The 25,274-nt window shown below is 40.6% G+C and overlaps 1 protein-coding gene across 1 annotated transcript in view; it reads left to right on the top strand.

The window, feature by feature from the left end:
• Positions 1-25,274, top strand: part of COL25A1 (collagen type XXV alpha 1 chain) — a gene marked incomplete at both ends in the record, with an annotated part of 368,416 nt that overhangs the window by 193,425 nt on the left and 149,717 nt on the right. Inside the window, one exon of the mRNA XM_080916476.1 lies at positions 17,773-17,790. Within this exon, the coding sequence (XP_080772602.1) occupies positions 17,773-17,790 (18 nt within the window). The remainder of the gene's footprint in view (positions 1-17,772; positions 17,791-25,274) is intronic.

Genomic DNA, 25,274 nt, shown 5'->3' on the forward strand with positions numbered 1-25,274 from the left:
ATAGCCAGGAAAAGAGCCTGCCTGTGCTAGGGCGTTTTCTCATTTTAATCCTATTCCATCTGAGCTCCCAGCTATGGGATGGATGGCCCACATTCAGGGAAGGACTTCCCCCTCTGGTTAATTCCCTCCAGTTAATCCACCCAAAGCTGTCTGTCCTTGACTAATCTAGGTTACTTTCCTCAACCCAGTCAAGTCAACAACAAGATTATCCATCACAGAGGTAATGCAGGACTCTACCTGAGATAAGGGGGCTGGAAGATTTGTGGCTTTGAGGAGTGGAGGAGAAGGGTGGTTCACAGGGATGAATGGTGTCTTAGAGTAGAGGTGAAGGGTGGAACTTTAAAGACCACTCACTCAAGAGAGCAGAGGAGGATATGGCATCAGTACCTCAAGAAAAGCAGCCTTCCATGGGGACATATTTTCACTGAACTTGTTTTGAGACTGAGTGCTTGGTAAGATATCAGAGTGCAGATAGTTACCAAGTTTAAGAGGCACTAAGCTCTTGTCCTTTTAACCAACAGTGATGGTTTATGTGGGCATTTTTCTCTGTGCACCAGAATTCTGGCATGGTTGGAGTATGTGTAGTCCTGGAAATAATAAATAAATAAATAAATAAATAAATAAATAAATAAATAAATAGTGAAATTAGAAACAGAAAATGGATGTGGTACTAATAGAAAGAGGCTTGGTGATTCTTTCAGGATTCTCTCAAGGAAAAGATCCAGCAGGACATCTAAATATTTAGAGAGCTATTGTATGGAAATGGCTTAAAAAGCTGTGGGTGTTAGCAAGTCTAAGGTCTGTGGGCTTGTCAATGGGCCAGGCTGCACGCTGTTTGGGGAAATGCAAACTCAGGGTCTTCCTGCTTGCCCAGCGAGCACTTTACTATGGAATTAATCTTCCCAGACCCCTCAGATAGGGTTTCTGCATTACTTAAGATAGATTCGCCTTGGCCTCTGCTATTAAACTGATCAGAAGCCTGCCCTGCCTATTGAGAGCAATAGACTTTACTTAAGAGTCACCCACAGAAAATATAACAATGCTTAATAAATGTCTTTATAGTAACATTTAGCCTGGTGTTTGACCAAATGCCTGAACTCCATAGTTCTACCAACACAACACAGAGAATCAATCATCCTGATCAACACTGCTGTCTCCAAACAGACATGGTTTAGAACTACTTCGCCGGCCCCAACTGAACAAACAGTCCTGTGTTTGTCCTGTGCTGCTTTCTTCTGTCTCTGCAGACCCTTCCTCCCCCTTCCTTGGTGCCTTGCCTTAATTCAGCTTTAATATTCTATGTGAATATCCTTCATTCATGACTAGGAAGCGTCATACACACCTTCTTGGCCAATAAGGTGATGGATTCTGTTGGACATTAGATACTGAAAACCTTCTACCCAAAGGGCATTCTCTGCCTCAGGATGAGCATAGAACTACTCTGTGGGTATAAAATTAAATGTTTAGAAAAAAGTTTGATAACATATTCATGTTTCCTTAGGCATTCAATGGAACTATGTTCTTCCCTTTGGTCCATGGCCTCCCCGATTATATGGTTTTTTTTTTTTTTTCGTATTCTCTCTAACCCAATAGTAAAACAGTTGGTTACCCCCCCATGTCATTTCATGACTGCACTCATGACCTTATTTTGCTTGGCAGGTTAGTATCCTTACAAAGATAATCGTAACTAGGTGACACTGATGGTGAGTTGTCTCCCCCAGCAGCCTTCATAGCATCCCGTAGCCCTGGAAACACTTGACATCAATTGCTCTGCTTTGTTGCGTAGCTTCCAGAGGGGAGTAGCAAACACTAATGCATGGCTCCCAAGTGACGTGTGATAAAAAACTAGAATGCTCATGCTTCATCTCTTCCCTGCAAGTAAGGCAAGTAAGTCAGATACACACTTGTTAGAACAGTGACAAGATGGCCTCTCCCACTTGTCACACATCAAGATGGAACATTTCTGTAATAACTGACATCAGGAGACCTATGTTTAAGAAGTGACGTAAAGTGACTGTCATTCTGCTGTGCCAAGCCTACAGTAGGGAGGAGGTTGCCACCTTCTCTGAAATGGCAGGGGTTGACCGGGGAAGGAAGGCGTTATTGGGAGGTACCAGGAGAGTCTGCCTTTCCCCATCACCACCTCACTTGTACTCTGTTCCCTTCCTCCTGGCTCAGGACCCATTCCAGCTCCCCACGCTCTGCGGGCGGAGAGGAAACCTAAAGGCATACCCACAAAGTGGCTGAATCACCACTTCCTCCTATGAATACACAAATGAAATCCATATTGTGTAACAAGCCCACAGCAAAAAAAAGCGGAGAGAGGGGGGAAGGTTTGGCAGGCACGGTAGAAACCCAATCTGGAAACTACAAATTTAAAAACAATTATTTTAAATTTCATATCACAGACTTCCTTTGGAGGCTTCCGTTCACTGCATCTATATTAGGATATCCTCCTGGGAATGGAAACAGAAGCATTTCAGAGTTTCCTGCTGCCCAGAGCCCATGGATTTTATGGGCTACATGAAAGCATGCTTGAATCCTGTACTGCAGATACAGTCTTTTATACTGATATATAATTTCATTCAACAGTAGTAGACATATATACGTGGTCTGTTGATTTGCAGTTTGGGAACAATTTCAACATGCTTCCTTCCAGAGAGCATTATTAACAGCCAATGGCATACGGCTTCAGGCTCTTTCACAGGTGAGAGGGGAGGTAGAAAGAGAAGGCCACAGAGCGCTCTGCAGCCCCCCAGATAATTTACTGCCTGTCTGTGGTAATGGCTGAATGTATATATCTTTCGCCTTATGTAGCTTTCCATTTAAACTTCTAATCCATGCTACAGAATACGGACTGGTTTGTGGAAACAAAACAAAACAAAAGAACCTCCCTTACAGTGGAACTAATTAACTTGCTGATTCCTTACAAATACTTTGACCATAACCTAGGAATATCCCTGGGTAGAAAATAAATGTCTACTTCTAGTTGTGAGGATTATTTATTCTGATGCTGCTTTGCATATTAAAGTTAAGCTTCTAGCCATTGAGTCTCCACGCCAGGGTAGCTGCTCTGGGGTCAGCACCACATAGAGACTTCGTGGGTTCCATGTCATGAGCTAAGAAAGAACTGCTTCCAAGTTCACGCAAGGATTCAGTCTCTTTGCTGACCAAGACCCCTGGGTTTTGTTTAAAATGTTATTTTCCCATAGGCATTGGCATCTCCTTGAAGAGGGAGTGGGGGAATGCCCCCTTCCTTTAAAATTTAAACTTAGTGACATTAACAGAATTCAGAAGAGAGCCTGATCATTTGCCAGCTGATAGCAATTTCAGATCACTGGAAATTTTTGAACAAAATGAAAAATTGCTTGAGTTCATATCAAATATCATAATTTATAGGAACCTCGTTATAGAAACTGCATGGTTCCTATAATAGGAAGTTTCCTATGTGCAGATACTTAATCAAAAACACAAGGCAAATGAACTAGGACCTGAATTAATGTAAAGGAGGGTAAAGCTTTTTATTTTGTCATTTCAAAATGTACTTACAGAGCAGGGACTCCATCCCTTTTCATTTTCAGGACTTCTAGTACTTTCTAACAGTCCAGCAAAGCATTTAAATAGTAAATCATATAATTTTCTAGCATTCAATTCTGTTAAAAAAAAACTAACAAGCATTCGTTCACTTATTACTGGAAATCCATTCATTCTATATTTCTTTATTCAATATATATCCTTTATTCCCATAAAGGCTAGTGATGGCCTGGATGTAGCCCACTGTAGGACCTTCAGTAAATTATAATGCATTTTCCATAATGTCGGCAATATAGGTTTCAGGACAATATAAGCACCGATTTGGGGAAGTCTTGGCAACAGTCAAGGGGTGGTTTCCATTAGCATTTGTTGTTCAGAGGCTGGAAGTCGGCATCCTTTCAGGACTGAGGTATTTCTGTAATACACCATGTTTTTATTGGCTGGCAGGATATAAAAGGTGTCAAGACTATAAAATCATTGTGATAAATCTCTCATAAGAAGATACCTATTATGCATTTTTAACTTGCTTCATTCCACAAATGGTACCTATATAGCATCTTAAGTTATGAATGCCCAAACTGCTTACTTTAAATCACAGCTAAGACCAGGTAAAGATTTGACGTCACCTATTACAATTACCATCTGGAGCTCAATGATAAAGTTATTTATATTTACATAAATGTTTAGCTTCCTGCTTTAACATCCAAATATATGTATGCATGTGTGCTGTGCCTGTATATGTGCATAATGGAATGCTATAAGCCTCATAATAGAGTACTAAGTTTTAACACTTGATACAAAAACTTTTATGTTTAATACATTTAAAAATATTATTATTAAATAAAATACCTAGATATAAGGCTAAGGTAGTGCTTCAATTTTTTTTTAAGTTAGGAAACTGGATGAGCATCTCACATGGGAGCTTGTGGAGAGGTGGTGACCCAGACCCAGGAGCACTCTGAGAAGGAAAGACAAGGGACACAGCAGCATAATATAGTACATCGAATCTGAATTCATTCCCTTCCAGTGAGCACCTGTGAAGTGGCAAACCGTCTGTCCAAGTCTTTATGCCACACCACTTTGTCTCTGACTGAATTTGTCACTAACCAATTTTCCAGAAATTTCCTTCTCAGTTTTCCACACCCCTCTCCTCTAGGCTGTTCTGGAATGCCACTTGGGACTCTGGCAAGGGTGCGCTCTGTTTCCTACAGAGGAGGGTTCGGTTTCTTAAGAAATAATTCATAAGTAAAGATGACTTTTAAGGTTTCAATTAGCTATAAGTCGGTATATTGCAATGAAGATAAAGTCTTAATTAAACCAGCTCAGCATTGTGAAAGAACTTTAAGGCATATTATCCTCTAATCCGGTGATTATTGCTTAACTACTTGAGTTTAAATCTCCATATTTTGTTAATTCTGTTTTACTTCAATCTAGACAATAGAATTGGGAGAAAGTTTGTGAATTTATTTGCAACTGAACTGAGTTTAAATCGTTGGATCTTTTGCTTTTTTTTTTTTTTTCCTTTGAGAGTTGACTGTTCTTTGTTCCTGATTCAAATATACTTTAGACAAGGTTAATGTTTGTATAAGAGTAAAAATGTATTCCATGGTGACATTAGATTTGATGAGGAGTGTTTAGTACTAGGATATTGCTATAAAACACTGTTTACTAAGGTTAGAGGAAAGGTGATTCTATAGGATTATTTAAAACTGGGTTTAATATTTATCCTCATTCTTTATCTGCTTGTTCCATATGAAAAGGGAATTATTAAAATAATTGAGGAACTTTTCATTTTTCTACACCAGAAAATAGACAGGTTAAAATTCCATTCTCTAAAATTATACACACACATTTAAAAAAAAAAAAAAAAAAAAAAAAAAAAAAAAAAAGAGGTTCCAAATTGATTCTTTCCTTAATGTTTTTGAAAACCGGAATGAATCTTGATTTGGGTTAAGTGTATACCCTCAGCCTTCAGACTGGGACATTCTATCCCTGTTCCTGCCTACAACATGAACCCAAAGGGGACCAGATTCCAGCTAGTGATAGATGGTTCTGGTGGGAGCTGAAGGACCTTGGAACTGTACTCTACCTACCCTCTGACACTGTTGACAAATCCTCCCTCCACTTAATGGCACAGGCAGGTTCCTTGAATAAAGTATGCGCTCCATACCTCTTGTGTTCAAGCTCCTTGAGGTATTAACTCTTTGTTTTTGTGCACACATATGTATGTGTACATGCATATGTTGTATGTGAACTAGATTGAGGCTCTCCTCTGCATTCCTTTCAATGAAAACCAAAATGGGGTAGATTTGCAGTGTCAAAAGCTTTGAAAAGATGGCTCTAGTGGCCTTTATTTCTAAAGCTTTTTACTCCCTCTTAAAGACCTGGTGGGGTGCTCTAATTTCCTTGGTGCACACCAACTATTCATACTAATGTCTATTTTAGCCTGGTCTCTTTTATTTGTACAAGTTTAGGGCTGGCCAGTCAGCCATGCCCAGGCGGGACATGATGCTATTCATGCGTGGAAGCCTGTGTTTAATTCTCTCCTGTTAGCCTCAGCGCATGCTGTGGCATCAGCTCACCAAACACTTTCTTTTATCCCTTAGCAGTTACTTAGACTCCTTTCAGTAAGAACCTGTGGCGTCTCATCAATAGAGGCGATTATCCAATGGCTATGAAAATGCTAAGCTACTTTCCCTGTCTCCAGGGAAGATATTTGTATTACAGAAGAAAGAAAAAAACAGGCTGTTCTCGCTGTGATATTACAGTATCTGATTTAATCATGGCATTGCTAATTGCATATTGTGTTTTCTTCAAAAATAAATTAAGGTAGCTCATTTTTCAATACCAACAAAACGCACTTTTTATTAAGAAGAGAGAATTTGAGTTACTTTTCACTCCCTGACCCTTTTTTACAAGGCTCCTCAGTGGCTTTGGATATATAGAAATTTGAAGCCATATAGCCTCCCACATTTTCTCTGATAATAATCTCCCAGCTGAAGTGACCAAGCTTTGTTTCTCCTGGTTTCTCTATCATGATTCTTTCCTGGAATTTAATAGGTGCCTAATAAAAATCATATAAGGATAGACTTTTAAAATACAGACATTAATGATGACAAGCCTTCTACTGTCCAACAACTGTGTAGTATAAAGTCAGAAGTATAGGCTTCGGAGAGTGGCTTTGGATAAAACCCCATGTTGCATCCGTGGTGCTCAGTGGTAGACGTCATGGCTGGCACATGCCATTTGCAGGTAGTTCTACCAAGGGATTCTCCTCTCTCAAGCCGTTGTTTACTATCTGGATAGCCTTGGGGAGGTGCCCTGTAAACCTTTTTGAGCATTGTGAGTCCTGTAAGTTTTGTCATCTCAAAGAGGGATGCTTGAGTTTCCTGGAAATGGCTACACAACAACTGCTAATGTCCACAAAAGCAGCAACAGAGCCCGGAAAAGTTTGCATTCCAAAGTGTGCAATTTCCAAGGAGCCAGTGCGTACGGTTTAGGGCTGAATCCAGTCATCAGGAGTGAAGTGGCGGTTGTCTGAGGCCATCGGGTGAGGTGAAGTTCTGTGCTGCAGGACCACAGGGGAAACTTTGTGAAAGCAGTACAATTCCTTCATCTTTGATGGATGTTGTCACTAGAGGGATGCCAAGGGTGACCAGCTCAGAGCCCGGAGGGAGGTGATGGAACAGAAAACCTGGAGACAAGGACTTTGTTAGCCCTGACCTGACGTGAATTGGTCAAATTTTGGTGTGTATATCTTTACTGGTGTAATGGGACACTGAGAAGTAGGTCAGTGTGGCATGCTGGACGTGCCGGAGTGCTCAGGTGTGAGCAATCCTCACTGACATTTGATACTGCCTTCCTATAGCTCCTGCGTGAAGGAGAGGAAGCTTTCTCCTGGTTGCAAGTCTAGTTGGCCATGCTCTAGGGAATACAGGAGTCTGTATTACGCAAATTCCCTCATAACTCATCATGAACAAGATGTAAGAGGCAGCATGTAAGAAAGATGGAAATTGTGAATGAGCCAAGCAGACAGGTTTGTTTGTTTATACTTTCAATGACTCTGTGAAACATTTGTTATTTAAGTTGAACAGAGTTTTGGGAGGTTTTGCTCGTGTGTTCTGTGTTTTGGTTTTGGGTTTTTTGTAGTGTGTAGGGTGGAACCTAGAGCCTTGCCTGCTCTAGCTCTGTACCTGCCACTGAGCCACCTCCTCTGCCCTTTGTAAGCCCAATCCTTTATCTGCTCAGCCCTCAGATCATTGCTGCCTCCTCTTCAGTCCAGCTACTCACAGATCTTATATCAGAACATGACTACTATTCTTTACCTCCTCCCTCACCATACACTCGAACACACGTGAACACACACACACACACACACACACACACACATACACACACACATACACACGTACTCTTGGCACAGCCTGCCTTATCTTTCTCTCAGAATGCTACGGAGGCCTCCTTACTTCTCTCTGTGTGTGTCCACCATTGTCTTTGCAGCTCTTTCTTCTCAAAGTCCACCACACTTTGCAAACTGAACTCGGAACCTCCGCCTTGGGGTGTTGTGTGTCATGATTAGAAGGGTGGCTGTTTTCAGGCCCTTGGCTTCCATGTTCACCCTCCCCTGCCACTTACTGCAGTCCAGACAGCAGATAAGTTGCTTCCTCAATCTTTGACTTGTGGGCATTTCCCCTTGCTGTTCCCTTCTCTGACAGAACCCTCCCACAAACACCTTATTAATTAGCATTCTCCCACTCACTGGCTCCTAGGCCTGCTTTTCCTCCTATATTATTTTTTACTTAGTTTTTTTAAATCAACCATCTGCCATATTATTTATAAACATTCTCTTAAAGCCTGCCTCCCTCCTTAGAGTGGTAACAGGGACACAATTGTATTTACTGTTTGTCTGCTATCACTACAATGTGCAGAACTCCTGGCATACTGTAAGTGTTTAACAGTTACTAAGAGAATGGGCAGATAAATGACCAGCCTCATTCTTCTCTTCCTATTCCCAACAGACAACACCCCGCCCCCGCAGCGCTCTGAAGTCTGATGCATAAGTGACTTCTGTTCGATGTCTCTAAGTTTGTGTCTCTGTTCAGTGCCCTGCCCACTTAGAGAGTCTGTGTCCCCTTCTGTCGTCTTTATACTGCCATGTTTTGTCCTCTTGTTTTCTCATACATATTAATTTTGATCCCTAAGCCACCCCCCCCCCCAATTTAAATAGTTGGTTCTCTGTAACCATTTTCAAGAACAGATATTACAGGTATCCCGAGCATGCTTTAGAGAATGGCTGAGCTCTTTCCCTGGGTACACAAAGAGAGCAACTTCAGGGAAAGGTAGCAGAGCTAGCTTCAGAGAAAGGGAAAGTAGCAGTCTTATCCTGTAGGAAGTCCTCTAACATGAGGCCGGTTAGGTATTCATAGACGACCTGGGCTCCTCCCCATTCCCTTATTGGTCCAGCTTATAAACCCACCCCATAGCTTCCTGCCTTTCTCCCTCCCTGTGTCCTCCAGGAACAGGAAGCCACCACAGGCAGCCTACTTTAGCTTTCCCTGTCTGCTAGCATCCTTCCACGTCTCCCTCAGCACCTTGCACCATGCCACAGGGACAAGGAAATCATTTTCTCCTTTTCTCCAGATCTGTGTTCGTTTTGACTCTCTACTTTATTCCTTCCCTTATATGCAGTTACTAAAACTGTCTACTCCAGTTGGCGCATAGTATACACATGCTTTCCGCTCTGCCTTCTGTACACACGCTGATTCATCCCAGCCTGCTTTCCTCAGATGCTTAATCTTGGTCCCAGGTAGCTGGTCACAGTCATCCACAGGTGACATTCAGGTGACGTTCACTTGAGATCTCCAGAACTTCCTTCTGTCTTTATTTTCTCACATAAAACTGCTCAGTCACTGACGGTTAAAATGCTTCTCAACCTGACGGGACCTAGAATCACCAACGAGACAAACTTAAAGGCATGGCTGTGGAAGATTTAAGGGAGAGTCTAGAATAAGTTAATTGAGGTGGGAAAGCACACACGAAATATAGGTAGCACCATGCTGTAAGCTGGGGTCCACAGCCAAATAAATGGGGGAAGTGAGCAGAGTACTAACGTTCATCACCCCCCCAACTCCCACCCCTGCTTCCTGGCTATAGATGAAGTGTGACCAACTGTGTCTCATACTCCTGCCTGTGTGCCTTACCTGCCGTGGGGGTCTGTGCCCTCAAATTGTGAGACAAACTTTTCTCTAAGGATTTTTTTTTAAGCTATTTGTCATATCTATGAGAAAAATGTAAGCAAGAGCACAGTGAAACCATTCAACTGGACCACTCCATGGATATAAAGAAAGGTTTGTTGGGGATCAAACTGCCTAGGTTCTCTCTTGTTGGATGGGGCAGAGGGGGGCAGGGGCAGAGAGAAGAACAAAATGGCCAAAAATCAAGCAGATTGTTTTTGACAGTCAACTGGATGGGCATCTTTGAGCTGTTAACAGGCTGTTCTTGATTGAAAACTAGATGCCCTTGCCCAAGGTGGTTGACCTTGAAGGGTGGATTAAGGGATGTTCCTGGAAGATTAAGGGAGGTTTCTGGAATACACATAAACCTGCCTTAAGGCAGATTTATTTCTCTACTGAGGGATTCTTAACCTGAGGTGAAGGATTTCCTAGGGAATCCATGGGGGACTTCAGAGTTGTGTATGCAACACTGAAAAGATTAAAAAAAAAAAGGGGGGGGGATCGATTGGTGCCACAGTAGCTTCTATCCACTTTGAAAGGTTGCTGGTAGCTCAGGCTCCTTCTGTCTCTGCCCAAGTCCCTGGCTTCAGCTGTTCCACAGGATATATATGGGAATGAAGGAGTCCCAGCCCAGTTTTGCTTAGGAGCTGTGTCACTGCTGGATGTTTCCTAACCTCCCTTCCTTCTTTCCTTCCTTCCTTCCTTCCTTCCTTCCTTCCTTCCTTCCTTCTCTCCCTCCCTCCTTCCTTCCTTCCTTCCTTTCTTCCTCCCTCCCTTCCCTTCATTCCTTCCCTCCCTCCCTTTCTTCCTTCCCTCCTTCCTTCCCTCTCTTTCTTCCTTCCTGCTTTTCTATGTGGTTTATTTCATCTTACACTTTCAAGTGATAGTCTGTCATCCAGGGAAGTGGAGGCAGAACTGAAGCAGGTGGTGGAGATGTACTGCTTCCTAGGGCTTGCTTACCATCACCATACGTTCTTATACAACCTAGGACCATTTGCCCAGGGATGGTACCACCTACAGTAGGCTGAGTCTCCCTCATCAATCATAAATGGAGAAAATGCCTCATGCTCAGAGTTATTCTTTCTGGTTCCTTTCTTTCTTGAATTTTTAAAGAGAAATGCTACAGGCTTGACAGTAACTATTTTCATCTAATTTGGCTTTTCCTTTCTAGTGTAGAAACCACTAAAAAAAAACTAAATTGAAAGACTCTTATGTGCTTGTTAGGTAATATTGTGTATGCCATGCCCTGTATGGCAGTAAATAGATGCTCTAAATGATGAACGATGTTTATTTCAGCTAAGTGATTAAGAGCTTTTATTATGCAAAAGCAGTTCAGACCCTAAAGGATTATGCAGCCTTTGCAAATATATTTTCAATACATATATTCTGTGATGGCATTTTTTCAGTTACTTCTCTCTTATGTGTCATTTACGTATTAGTAGTTTCAAATGTTACCTGAGGGTTACTATGAATTTGAACTGGGCCAGTTGTTCATATTGACCACATGGCCAGCTGAAGTCACCATACTGTATTTTTGAACATAGTTTGCACACTAGTTTGAAAGACCGTTCTCTTATTAAGTGGATGTGGTCTTAAGTCCACTTAAGGGAGATTTTTATTGTTGTTGTTCAGGTCAGAACTCCTGTCCCTTTTAGGTGGCACACATGTGCCCATAGGGTTTCTTGCTTACCTTGAAGTTGTGTTTGCCTGAGTACCATCCTTACTGCCTAGGTAAGAGCCCACTGAGGGGCAGATGAATTGCAATGTAGAGAAACCCAAAGGGCTTTTCTGGAATGTGAGACTTAAAGCTTCACTTGAAAATCCAACACTTAAAGTGTAGCAGTAGTCCTTTAAAAGCTTAAAGTGTCACTGTCAACCTCCTCGGGCCAGTCTGCAAGTTTCCAACTCATACACATCAGCAGCCATTTTGAAAGCACCTTCAAGGAAGGTCTCAATACAGTGGAGACTGAAAGGTGATCAGTCTCTGTGCACAGAGCATGGATGACATTTCTCCTTGTTCCATGTCTGGCACACACTGTAGACTGGCAGAAAGGTACAGGCTCCTTGGCAGGATTCCACTGGCCTTTGGATCTGCCACACCACCGTAGAGAGATCTGACGCTCTGCAGCTTTATCTGAATTTCCACAACAGATGTTCACCTGAAAAAGAAATACATGTGTATCGGAGGTTTAGGAGGCAGCACTGATATCGCTTTTAGTTCTTGTAAAATTGCTTCTCCCCCCACCCCGCATTGTCCAAAGGTAATGTGTGTTTGGTACCCTAATCAATATCTAAAATAATACCACATTCTAAAACAACTTTTGTATCCCTATCCATGCATGTGTTAAATAAACAGTTTTTGTCCCTTTCCAAAGGAATGACAGAGTTCCTATCCAATAAAAAAAAAAAAAAAAAAAAAAAAAAAAAAAAAAAAAACCATAAAACAAAAAAAACAGTGTCATGTAGTGAAACTAATTTATTTCAGCCAGAAATCCAAATGACTTGTCGATCTGAAAAGAGCGTTAGCACTCTCTGCCAACCATAATTGTGATAATGGCCAAACAAAGAATGGCTGATATTGCTTTTTAATTGCCTCAAGTAACAGTGCAGACTCCTGTGATGGGCCAGCTCATTTATCAAGTTCATCGTGGAGGCTTGCTTTTCTCCCAGAATGCTAAGCTTCCTTGGACCAATGTCCATCAAGCCTCAGCTACTGGCTGATTGCTTCCCACCACACTGTTCTGATTAGCTTTTTAAAGTCTGCTCCCCCTGCAGGCTCCCTTCCTCCCCTCCTGCTGGGGCCAGAGGCCAGAGCATTGCCCTTCCTGCTGCCAGACAGTAAATCAGCCAGCTCTGTGCCTGGGCATTCTCTAGTTCTACACTTAAGGGCCCTGACTTCAAGAGTTCTGTGATTTAACTGTTTCGCTTGGCATGGCTCTTGGTTTTTCTTGATCCAAACTTTGATTTGTAGAAACATTTTGATGATTTGCATGGGCAGAAAGGGTCTTTTCAGTAATTTCATTTTAGAAAAATCAACATGTTGAGATTTGTGAATGTTAGCCATAATTTAGAAGTACGCATTTGGAGTGTATTTTAGAAAACCAAATTAAGTTTTTGGCTTTTATGCTTAGTCGTTAGGACTCTTCAATACAATGGACTAGAAAACTATCCATCACTGAGGGGGAAAAAAAAAAAACCCACTCCTGTCTCTCAGTGAACCCAGAAGAAGTGATAAGGGGTTCTGGGCATGGTGAGTTTTCTCACAGGAAGAAAATTGACCAAGTTCAATGCTAGAGACTTGTAAATATCTGTGAGCCTAGATTTCCAGAGCAAGGGGCAGGAGAGATGGTTCGGCAGATGAGAGCAATTATTCCAGGGAGTTCAGGGTAGGTTCTCAACACATTTACAGTAGATTACAACCATCTGCGGCCGTTTCCAGGGGATCTGAGTCTTCCTTCGGGTCTTCTTAGGCACAGTGCACCCACACAGTATACATACATACATTCAGACAAACAGTCATTCACATAAAATAAGAATTAAAAGACTTTAAACCTATTCTAGAGGCAAAGGCAGAAGGGCTAGAAGAAATCTTGGGTTTCACAGTGAGGATGGGGGTAAATTCTGACTTTTCATCCTATAGACTTTGTGATGTCTAGCTTTCTTCTCTGAGCTTTAGTTTCTCTATTTGGCAATTCAAGGGTATTTAAAGCTATAAGTGGCGTACTGTATACCCCAGAGTTCTTAGTCCTCAGGAAGAATCAATGTAAGACAGGTTGTTCTTCTCTTTCTTCCTCCTACAAGAGTGTGAGAGCGGAATAACATCGACTGGAAACAGATTTGGTTCTTCTGTCCCATAGGGCTACGTAAATCTTACCCCACCATATCTCAGACAGTGCTCTTGAAAGATTACCTGCTTTATCCTCAGTAAGTTTTTGAAAGAGTTTTGCAGAAACTGCAAGAATGGAGACAGAGGAGACCACACAGGACCTGAAGTAAGGTACCTCTGACATGACATGGCTGATAAAATGAGACTGCACATTGCTTGTCTGTTTTACTACTTTAAAATTATTAATTGGCATCCAAAGTAATGTTTCTTAGTTTCTTGTGTATGTGTCACTGTACCTTGATAGGGATCTCTCCTACCAATCAACTCCACTTTCTATGTCCTTCAGTATTTGTCTTATGAAAGAAGCATAAAATAACAGGAGCCCCAACATTTGGTGTCTATACATTTACACTTGCCATATCTTCTTGATAAATTAGTCTTGTATTAATATGAAGTTTCATCTTTATCATATGACTAATGTTTACTTGAAGCCTATTTTATCAGATATTTGAGTATGCTAGCTTGACTTTTGTTTGCACATGACACTGACTACCATCCTTTTAAGTCTTCATCTTTATGTGTCTTCCATATAGGTGTCTTTCTTGGGCACAACAGATGGTTGGTGGTTGTTTTATAATCCGGGAAACTAATCTATGCTCTTTAACTGGAGAGCTAAGAGAGTATTTATATTTAGAGTCATTATAGAGAGACGTTGGATGACTCCTGTGATTTGGTTGGTTATTTCCCTAGTTGGTTTGATTGATGTTTTATTCTTTTCTTTCAACATTCTTACAATCAGCACTTGCTACTTTATTGTGTTGGACTTGATTTTTTTCTAACATTCCTTTGTTCATCTGTACTTCTCATAAAGCTTACTCTTTCCCATTCACTTAGGTTTGACCAGATCATATCCCAGAGTTGGGGGAGGAGGTGGTCACACTTATATATTTACTTTTCTTCATGAAACTATGAATGTAGTATTCACTCTATATTACCAGAAATCCATGATACACTTTGTTCTGGTTGGTCTAGTCTATTGGTGATGTTTTGGCTGAGGTTTATTTAATTCATTGAGCTTGCTATTTTATCTATCTATCTATCGATCGATCGATCGATCAACCAATCTATCTACCTATCTACTTTAGTACTTACTGTTTGTTTTTTATCAGTCTTTCAATTTATTTGCTGATAGAAATATACTTTAAATTTATGAAAATTTACTTAGGAAAGTAGAAATTACTGAACAAAAAGAAAAAGGACTTAAAGAAAAGAAAAAGGAAGACCACTGAACCTTGAGAAAAGAAGGTGTAATCTAGACATTCCATTCTTCAGTTTCTAATTCTCTTCACCTTGGCCAGTTGTGAGTCTCTGTATTTCATTTAGTTCAAATAGAAACTTCTTTGATGAGGCCTGAGAGATGCATCAATCCATAGGTATAACAGTGAGTCACTGAGAGTCAGTTTGATAGTATGTCCATTCACCACAATAGGTTGTCCCCTGTAGCCTATGACCTTTCTGGTCACAGGTTCTTGGTTCAACTTTGGGACCATATATGGGTTTCATCATGTGGATTAAGACTTAAATTCAATTAAGAGATTGGTGACCATTTTCATAGCAGTGTGGCACTGTAGGGTAGGCATGTCTTGCTAACCCAGTAATTATTTTTCTATTCAGAGTTTACATCTGGGTAACATTGATATGTGTTTATATTGGTGCACACACCAATGGGTTTGTACACAAGAGTGTGTTGTCTATTCATGGAGGCTGGACATGGAGGGTGTCAGATCCTTTGTAGCTGAAGTTATAGGCAATTGTGGGCTTCCTGAAATGGCTGCTGGGAACAGGACTTTAGTCTTCTGTAAGAGCAATACTTTCTCTTAATACCTAAGCCATCTCTCTATCCCCATACTTGGTATTTTTAAATACTTGTAGATCTAGTATTTATTATGAGACTTGATATTATGAAATCAACTTAATTTTAACTAAGCAATATACTTACTATTGCAATTTAAATATATTGTGTTTATTAAAATGAGAGGAATACTGTTTTAAAAATATTGACTAAAATGGAATTAAGGTTTGTGATTCCCCTATTGAGTTTATATGAATGAAATAAAATAATTTCTTCAAAAACAAAAGAGCAAAAGAAAACATTCCCAATAAAGAAACACTGTGTGAGATTTGCTTTATTTAACATAAGAATTTAAACCTATAATTTTGCTTCTAAAATATAATTTAAAAGGCCTCAATATATAAAATCTATACATTCAAGCCCAAGCAGCCTCTTCCTGCAGTCCTGCCAAGTAGAAGGATGGTTGGTTGAAGGTAGAGACTCATTTTTGATCGTGCTCAAACTGGAGGGATCTGAGCCTCTCAACACTGCAGCTTCCTGTCTTTGCAGACCAGGAGTACTTCTAAGCACCCTTAGCTTTGCATCTGTCACTCACAAGATTGCATAGTGTGCCCATGTGTGTGGATACGGTCTAAGCCAAGTGTGCAGTGTGTGAGCAGAAGCAGGTAGAGCACTGAGCTGTTGGCGTTGCTCATTCTACACCTTTCTGATTCTGCTCAGTACCAAAAGCCCTGCAGGCAGGACAAGGTTACAAGGGGTGTCGCTGGAGTCTTGGGATACCATAGATATTTAGTTCATTGACAAAGAAGACAAAGCCATCACAAGGCCAGACCATCAAACCCAGAATCTTTTACCAATGAGCCTCCTGCTCCCTGAACCTCTCAGTATGTTTGTTTCTTTTTTTGTTTGGTCTGTTATGGCCACTCGCCACCCACTTCTACTAGAATCTATGGCAGGTTAATTCCTGAATCCTTGACTTTTCAGGCTCCCATGAAGCTGTCTTTAATAGAAGATGTTCTTTCAAAATGACACTTGGCCACAAGCTTTTCAAACACAAGCCAATCCACACCTGAAGATACAGGCTCAGCAGATCTCCTCAGATACATTCAACGCTTCTGAGACCTGTGGGTTAGACTGGCCAGAGTCACACCTGAGGCAGCCTGGATGTCTTTTCAGGGATGTCTGAGAGCTGTGGGGGGTGCTCTGAGTCTCAGATCACCCTGGAGTCTTTCCGTGGCCTGCTGCTCTGTCCCACTCTCATTTCTGATGATCTTTCTCTCTCTGGGATAGAGTTCACGTTCTTTATCCTTTGCTGCTTTAGTAAAAGTCTGCCATCTTACCTCAGAAGTCTATTTACCCCAGAAGACTCTGTAACTTAGTGGAAACTATCCTTTCAGTATCATTTGACCGAAAACTCATGTGGAGATTTTACAAATGTGGTGTGTCATCAATGTTTTTGTTTACAGTTTACTTTCTTTTCTTTTTTTAATATTTATTTACTTTATGTATATGAGTACACTGTGGCTGTCTTCAGACACACCAGAAGAGGGCATCAGATCCCATTACAGATGGTTGTGAGCCACCATGTGGTTGCTGGGAATTGAACTCAGGACCTCTGGAAGAGCAGTCAGTGCTCTTAACCACTGAGCTATCTCTCCAGCCCCCACAGTTCATTTACTTTGGAAGTATTTGCATGGCTTGGAGATTTCTATCAACATAAAAAAACAAGTGACATTTGAAATGATTATACTGGCCAGAGGTCACCTCATCTATTGAGTGTTGGAGAGATGGGGTACATTCTAAACCTCCAAAGATCCCTTACATACCTTATTCTAACATGTTTAATTACTCGAGGTAAAAAGATGTTATTAAAAACAAAACAAACAAAATAACCCTCCAGACACTGGAACAATGAGACAGCAAGGACTCCTCTCTTTAACTGTAGCACTGCCACGTGAGAGCACCCGGGGCAGTGATTCTCTGTGCTGGGAGGCTTGCCCGCTCGCCCTCTCACTTGCCCATCCACACGTTACTGTCCTATGAAGGATAATGGTATCTGTGACTCTCCTTTGCCCAGTTCAGTGGGGGGCGGGGCATGTTGAGTCACTCAAACATGCATTAGTCATGAGCCCAATACATTCAATTGGCAGGAAAGAAATATATAAGATCCACTATAAAGTTATTCATATTATCTTTAGAAATATTTTAAAAAGATGTTTAGTAGTTCTAAGACTTTAATAAACTGGATTCATTTTAATTTAAATTAAATTGAAAATAGCCATTGTAGACATCAATTTTATAATTGTTTCTCTTCTTTTCAATTCCAGGGACAGCCTGGTCCTCAGGTAAGTGATCTCGTTTCTGATCAATTAACTCCAATTCAGGATTTTCTTAATGGGGGCACTTTTCTTCAGTCCTTTTCAAAGACTCAAAGCTATGAAGTAGGAATCAACCCAGTAGGCCAGCCGTTTTCCAGGAGTGAAGCTTGGGGGTCTCTTCGGGGTCGAGTGAGCCACTTCCCCTGTTGGATCAGATGGCAAGTTAACAACATACCCTCTGACAAAGTAAGACTCTCTAACTGACCCAAGCCAGTACCCGAGCACTTTAGAGGCGTGGTGACTGGTTCATACAGACATGGGCTGGTTTGCGTTAGATGCTGATTAATCACGTCCCAATGCAGCCATGAACCCCTAGGCCCGTTATTTACACCATGATCCTGCTGGCTGCTTCTGATTCGGCGGAGATGGATACAGACTTTGTTCTCCATTTTCAACACCAGCCAACTGCCGCAGACATGATTTATAAGTAGGCACTAATACAGCTGACAGGCAATCTTTTGAACTCTAAGTCACACTGGGGGGAAAAAGGGCCATTTTTAAGAGCTGAAGGGACATGTCGAAAGATAGAACTGTAAAAATAAAGCAAGTTCTCACAAATTCTGTAGCAAGTTCAAACTCAAAAGACTCAGTATTGCATGGTCTATTGAGAGGAGCTAGACTTATGGAGGCTTTGCCTTGAATGTCGCAACCCCTGTGAACGCTGCAATTACTGACCGCGCACCCAGCCACCCTTCTTCCCTGTGATGTGCTGGTTCCTGCTTCTACCCTGGGTTGTTTCCTGATTCCATTTCACTGTAGCTTTGTAGTCAAAAAGTATTTTTTGTAAGTTAATGTTCATTCTATGTGGTCTGGACATGACTTATAGTTGTTCTCAAGCCATATATAAGGTTGAGTTACACTACAAACAGGAAATCACATTTATTGTGGTACAGCGCTCCTTCGCACATCGGCTTCTGAGAAAAAGCAGGACTGCTACATGGATGCGGAGAGCGACCTCGGTATTTGTAGCCTTCCCTTGTGCAGCCCAAGTTAGTTCAAGTTAGCGAGTTTCTAGAAGACGGTTTTAACGTTTTAGGATTTGAACTTGCTGTTGCTACATTGGGAAGAATGCGAAGTGAAAGGTGATTTACTCCTTTTCGTACTTTTATTCAGTGCTACAGTAGCCCTGAAAAGCTTATGTGTCTGTGTCTGTGTGCATGTGTGTGAGCTCTCCTCTGAGTGTGTATGTATGCCTATGTGTGCATGTGTATATGTGTGTGTGTGTGTGTGTGTGTGTATGTGTGTGTGTGTGTGTGTGTGTTGGTGCCTATGGTAAATTACTTATCTGTGATACAGTAGAGTGACTGGAGTGGGAATCAAGACTGTACCCGAGTCTGGAAGGCCTGTATCACTCAGCTCTTTCCTGAAAGGCAGCAAGGATTGGCTTGGAGGGAGAATAATATTCTATCTCTTAACAGGACCTCTGTTTTATCCAAAAGTAGTTCTTAAGATAATTTAGAGACATAAACATCTGAGAAATGACCTTATGATACAGCACAAGGGAATAGAGTAAGACACCGGCATTGTAAAAGAGCTGGGAACTAGATGTGTTTGTGAGCTGATTACCTGTATGTGTGACTGAGGCCATTCCCCTCCTGAATACCTTGTAGAGGGATGAGGCAGAAGGTTCCTCGGGACCCTCACACAGAGGGACTGGAAGTTGATTGTTTAACCTTTGACTTATATAACTTCGTCTGAGTGTGCTGATGCCAGTCCTTCTGATAGGCTTCAGAAGGTCTTGAGTATGGGATGGATAGGACCCAGATTCTACCACTACGGCTGCGGAATTGTAGTGAATAAGTCAGAAACAGTCTGTGATTATTTAAAATAATATATACCTATTATGTTGAAATATGAGAATATATTAATATGAAATATTAATGTATGTTATTGATAATGTTGACTGCATGCAATGTATACAAGTTGAGTCCATATGCATATACTTTGTTCAATTAGTACAATTAGCTCAGTGGACATACATACCTCTCCCCAAGCTATGTAGTATTACAACCTCACAACTTGTCATTTGATCACAGATTGTGCCTTTTCCCAACATGTCTCTATTTCTACCATCGTTGTTTTATGCTTCTATTACATTCAGCTTTTCAGCATTCTAAAAAGAAAAGTGAAAAATCATTATACAGTATTTGCCTTTCTGTGTCTGGTTCATTTCACTTAGCACAGTATCCTTCAGATTCACCCATATTATTACAATGGCAAAATTGCTTCCTTTTTCAGGCTGATAAATATTCTATCGTATGTATGTACTATATTCTTCTGTGTATCCACTAAGACACTCAGGCTGGTTCTGTGTTGTCTGTTGTAAGTGGATTCTACGTATGTGTGAACATAAATATTTCTCTCTGTGAAATGGCTTATTTCACTGAACATATTATCCTTCAGTTCATTCATTTCTGTGACTAAGTAGTAGTCATTATGTGTGTGTATATACACCATTTCTTAACCCATGAAGTCATTGGTGAACACTATGGCTGATCCAAGATCTTGGTTGCTACAATAAACATGGGAGTGCAGATATCTTCAACATGTGGGATCACATGGTAATTATATTTTTAGATTTGGAGGAATTACCAATAGTGTTTTATATAGTCAGTGTTCTGCTTTGCATTCCTATAACAATACAAGAATTCCTCCTTTCTCCATATTTTCTCTCTTGCCTTTTGGATTGTATTCATCCTAACAGCGGAGGCATGAAGTCTTACTGTAATTTCATTTACGTTCCCCTGATTATTAATGATGCTGAGGACTTTTTCCCAAACCCATTTCCCATTTCCATGTCTTCTTTGTAAAACTGGTAGGTAAAGTGTTGAGGTTCTTCAATGTTCCAGACCCAGCCCTGCTGAGGATGACCTTGTCCCACCCATGAGTATTTCTCCGAATCTATACATCTGGGCAACCCCAAGTTCCATCTGGAGCTCAGATGTGTGATGCTTAAGAAGATTTCATGGCACCCTGCAGATAACTTGGGATTTGTACATTCTTCAAAGCATGGTCCTGGTGTGTTGGCTTTAGTATGAACTGGGTTCATGTCCAAATCCTGGCTTTTCTGTTCTTGTTGAATCATTTGCTGACTCCCGCCCCAGATTCTCTTTCTATGCTGCTCTCCGTGTCTCAGATCTCCCTCTCTTTCTTCTTCCTGGGTATTGTCAAAGTCAGGACTACAACCCTGTAATATGATAGCACTGTTAACTTCAAGTGGGATGATTAAATGTGTAGCTCACAGTATACTAGAATGATTTTAGATTTCTCCTGCATCTGTCCCAACATCCCCATTGTCGTTCCTCACAGTAGCACTGTGTGGAGGAAAGTCATCAGGGCAAACATTTCGTTTTCCCCTGACAGGAAACATTGAGGATTGGAGTGAGAGGAAATCAGTGAGTATTCCTATCACCTGTGTTGACCAGATAAAATTTTCTGCCATGGCTTTGATAATGTGAAACCTTTCCTGATGTCAAACCTTTAAATCTTGATTATGTTACATGTCTACAGTGGGACAAAAATCCCCTAATTTGGCTTCCTGTGTCACCTCCTACTGGTTTTCACTAATGTTCTTCATGGACTCTGTGCTTTACCAAAACCAAAGTGAAACTTTTGTATTTTCTGTTTTTTCTCTTTTCCTTGGAGCTTCTTCCTCTTGACTCTCTTGTTTACATATCTCAACAAAATCACCTGTCACACTGTAGTACTGCTTCTTCAGGAAGACAGTTTCCTTCTTTACTGAAGGGACTTTCTTCCTCTCCCAGATTTCCACAGAAAGTAAACTTGTTAGTATCACATTATATTTGAATAGAAGGGGAACTTCTAATCAGAGATTGCAAGTCAGATCCAGGCTGTCTAGTGTTTAGCCTCCGCTTCCCGGATGAATTACCCCTTCACTGTATGCAGAACTGTCCACATGTGTAAGGCAATGTCCTTCATTTATACATGTTGTAAAAGTTAAAGTGAAATGTTTCACATGATACTTGCATATGGTAAGCACTCAGGAAAATGAATTTTGTTACTTTCTTTTGGATCACTATGGTTATTTCTGAGCATCTTTTCTCTCTCCTTTTAAAAAATGTTTTCATATTATATGTGTAACATTTTGCCTACTTGTGTATCTGTGTAATACTTGCATTCCTGATGCCCACAGAGAGCAGCAGAGAAGGGTGTCAGTTTCTGAAAATAGTTACAGATACTGGTCATCTGACACATGCTAGTGGCTTTTTTAATATGTGTTTTACAGTTTTTCTCTTTCCTAGCTAGCTCCCAAATAATCAAAACTGGACTACTATATTTGTTTATCAAACTTTAAGGGCACAACAACTGAGCAGTATTACTCTATTTTAATCCTCTAAACTAATCTGGCTACTTCTAGCCAAAATCCCTGAGATACTTTGATTTTATGGCTTTCTTTGCTTCTGGTGTTTTCTCATAGTCTCCCCTGAACTCTCTCACCATGTCTGTCTGTCTGTCTGTCTGTCTGTCTATCTATCTATCTATCTATCTATCTATCTCTCCCCTGGCTGGTAGGAAGTCCATTCTCAGTAATTAGTTCAGTTTCTTAGTAATTAGTTCAGTAATTGGCTGATCAGCTTTATTGACCACTCAGGGACTAATTGGGGAGCCATGTTTACACAACACCAAGACAGGAGATTCTTAGAATAAGGATTGCAACCAGACATGGGAGCACAGAAATCAACATTTGAATAATACAAGGACAGTCTTACACACTGCCCAATAATATTATGCCTACAGACTTGAGAGTCTGTTAAAATTGAGTCCTGGTCCTCTGGAAAAACAGCCAGTGCCCTTGACTGTCAAGCCATCTCCTCGGTCCTTTCTTTCTTTTTCTTAACAGATTTTATGATCTTTAATGCAGGCTCTGTACTTTCCTTCATCTTTACTTTTACCTCTCCATCGGACTTACTTCAACACACATTGCAATTTACTTGTAGGATTTTAAGCTTTGGTTTTAATTTCCACAATCAGATCTACTATAGAAAGCATTACGAAAATAATACATTGCCTAAATGATAGTATTATTCCAAAAATAAATAATTGAACCCACTTTGCATATACCAATTGGTTTAAAAAATATTTTCAGGACTCTATCTTGTCCTCCTTACAAAATACATCAAACTTATTTTTTTTTATTTGGCTCAAATATCCTTCCATGTCTTTAAAAGTAAGTAGATACCCCTTTTATACTAAGGCCATTTTTCCTGCATATTGTTTTTTTGGAGTCTCAGAGCCCTCCTCATAACTCTTCCTTGAAGTTGCATGTGAACATAAAGTAGCAGTAATTCCCTTAGGAATTTTGAGCACTAAAGTGGCGTGCATGTTGTAATTCTGTATTACCCAGTGAGAAAAAAATGTAGGCGCAAACCGCAAGCAAATGCCATCAGACAACTGTGTGTGGAGGAGAGCAGCTTCCATTTGTGTTTTGAAAGAAGTTGAAGATATCACTCTGCCCTCTTAACCTAGTCCACATTGGCTTTTCTCCTTTATCAAATATTACCATTACCATTTCACAGGGCTTTATTAAACTTTACTAAACTCAAGCTGGATGTGCACTGTAAAGAATTCTTCCGGGGTAAGATATTGTACTGTGGAGGCAGTATTTAACTTTCTATTCATATGTTTTAAATTATGTATGAAGCTCCTTCTAACCTAACACTTTAGCAATTCCCATATTTCATATTTGTGTTTCAATCCAGCTTTTTCCAGATTCGCATAGTCTGATTTGGGGGCAGAGGGAGGGCACATACATTCTCTAGAAATTCGAAAAATGTGTGCGTGCCTTTGTGCACATGGATGTGGAGAGAGCCCAAATTCCACTCTCGTATGTAAAACCAGTAATGGTTTATCACCTGGATAACGCAATACTCTTGCAAAGCATATTTTGTTGTTATTATATAACCCAGAGAATGATAATACAAGTCTGGATGCTTTAGAGTTCAGGAGTTTTAATTAAGTGTCATTGGTATTGTGGCCTTAAGGACTTCACTGTGCTCCAGATGGGTTCTATTATTAAGAGTACACATGGTATAGCTATTTTTTTTATTTTACTGTAATACATATGTCTTTATTTCACATGCTCATTCGTGTTTTTAAATAGTGTAGAAGATAGAATTATTCCCAAGTAAATTAATTAGAGAACTTCTACTGCCAACATTATGCTGTATTTCCTAAGAAATATATTGCCTTTCATTTCAACAGAATTAATGTGGATGACCTGTAGTATTCCATGAATAATTAAGGTGATTATGTATTGCTTTACACCATGGAAACTGTTGCCGTTCTCAGAGCCCTGTGTCTTTGTATCCCAGTCTCTCCACACGGTGTTGATAGAAAATGCCTAATATAGTTTTTGTTTAGTACTGAGAACTGAACCCAGAGAAAAGGCTCTGCCCCTGATCTCTGCCCCAAACCCTTCAGTGAACTCTGGCTAATAGATACACAGTTAGTTATTCATCTTTAATGCTAATTTCATGTGCATATGATAAGATGTCTGCCTTCTGCACTCTACTTTTTCAGCAGCATATGAAACACATGCTTAGAGTCGAGGGCGTGGGCTCCCAGCTCTGCAGGCAGACACCTGGGCTGGCATTCTGTTCTACCAATTACAAGTGGTGTGACTTGGGGCAATTTATTGAACTTTATGCCTCAGCTTTTCAGTATGAAGGGAGAGTGATTTTGATTCAACACATAGCTTAATGAAGCACTGGAAACATCTAAGACACATGCAGGTGTTAGGATTAAAGGCCTTTGTAAATTCCTTTTCCTGTGAACACTCACAGAAGCGCAGCCATAAAGACTTGATGTCCTTGTACTGCTGCATACCGTCCCTGCAGGTGGCACTTCACCTACTGGAAAAACAGAAGAAAATAATAGACTCAATCTGTGTGTGTGCTGTGGATAGATTAAAGTCGGGAGACTTGAGGAAACTGATTAGTTACTGTTGGGTGCAGCCTCTCTATAAAACAGAACATGTTCAAAATATTCTTCATAAAGTCCTTTAAACTGTTTCAGACTTTTAAAAATCTATCTTTGAACGCAGAGAGAGTTCAGGACAACAACAACCAAGGTTTAGTTTACTCTCTGGAAGCTTTGCAAGGTTGCTTTACTGAATATTAATTCATGTTCAAAGCTTACATCCTCAGAAAAAGTCAATGGAAATATATTGGACACAGAGGTATTGGTGGCTGTTTGATTGTCATCGAGGTGTTTGTGAAATGCTATTTTGGGCCCTAATAAGGTTTAATTTCCATTTCATGAAACCTGTTAACATACCCATTGGATATTTGGCACATACAGTCTATAGGCAGTAATTGTCATTTACCCATTTTACAGAAACCAAAGCTCTACGATATCAGCAGACTCTCCAATGTTCACATGCCAGTAGTGAATAGAACAGTCTCCAGAGTCAGCCTGAGTTAGGTTTTTCA

The sequence above is a fragment of the Micromys minutus genome (assembly GCF_963924665.1).
Source record: "Micromys minutus genome assembly, chromosome: 4".
NCBI lineage: Eukaryota > Metazoa > Chordata > Mammalia > Rodentia > Muridae > Micromys > Micromys minutus.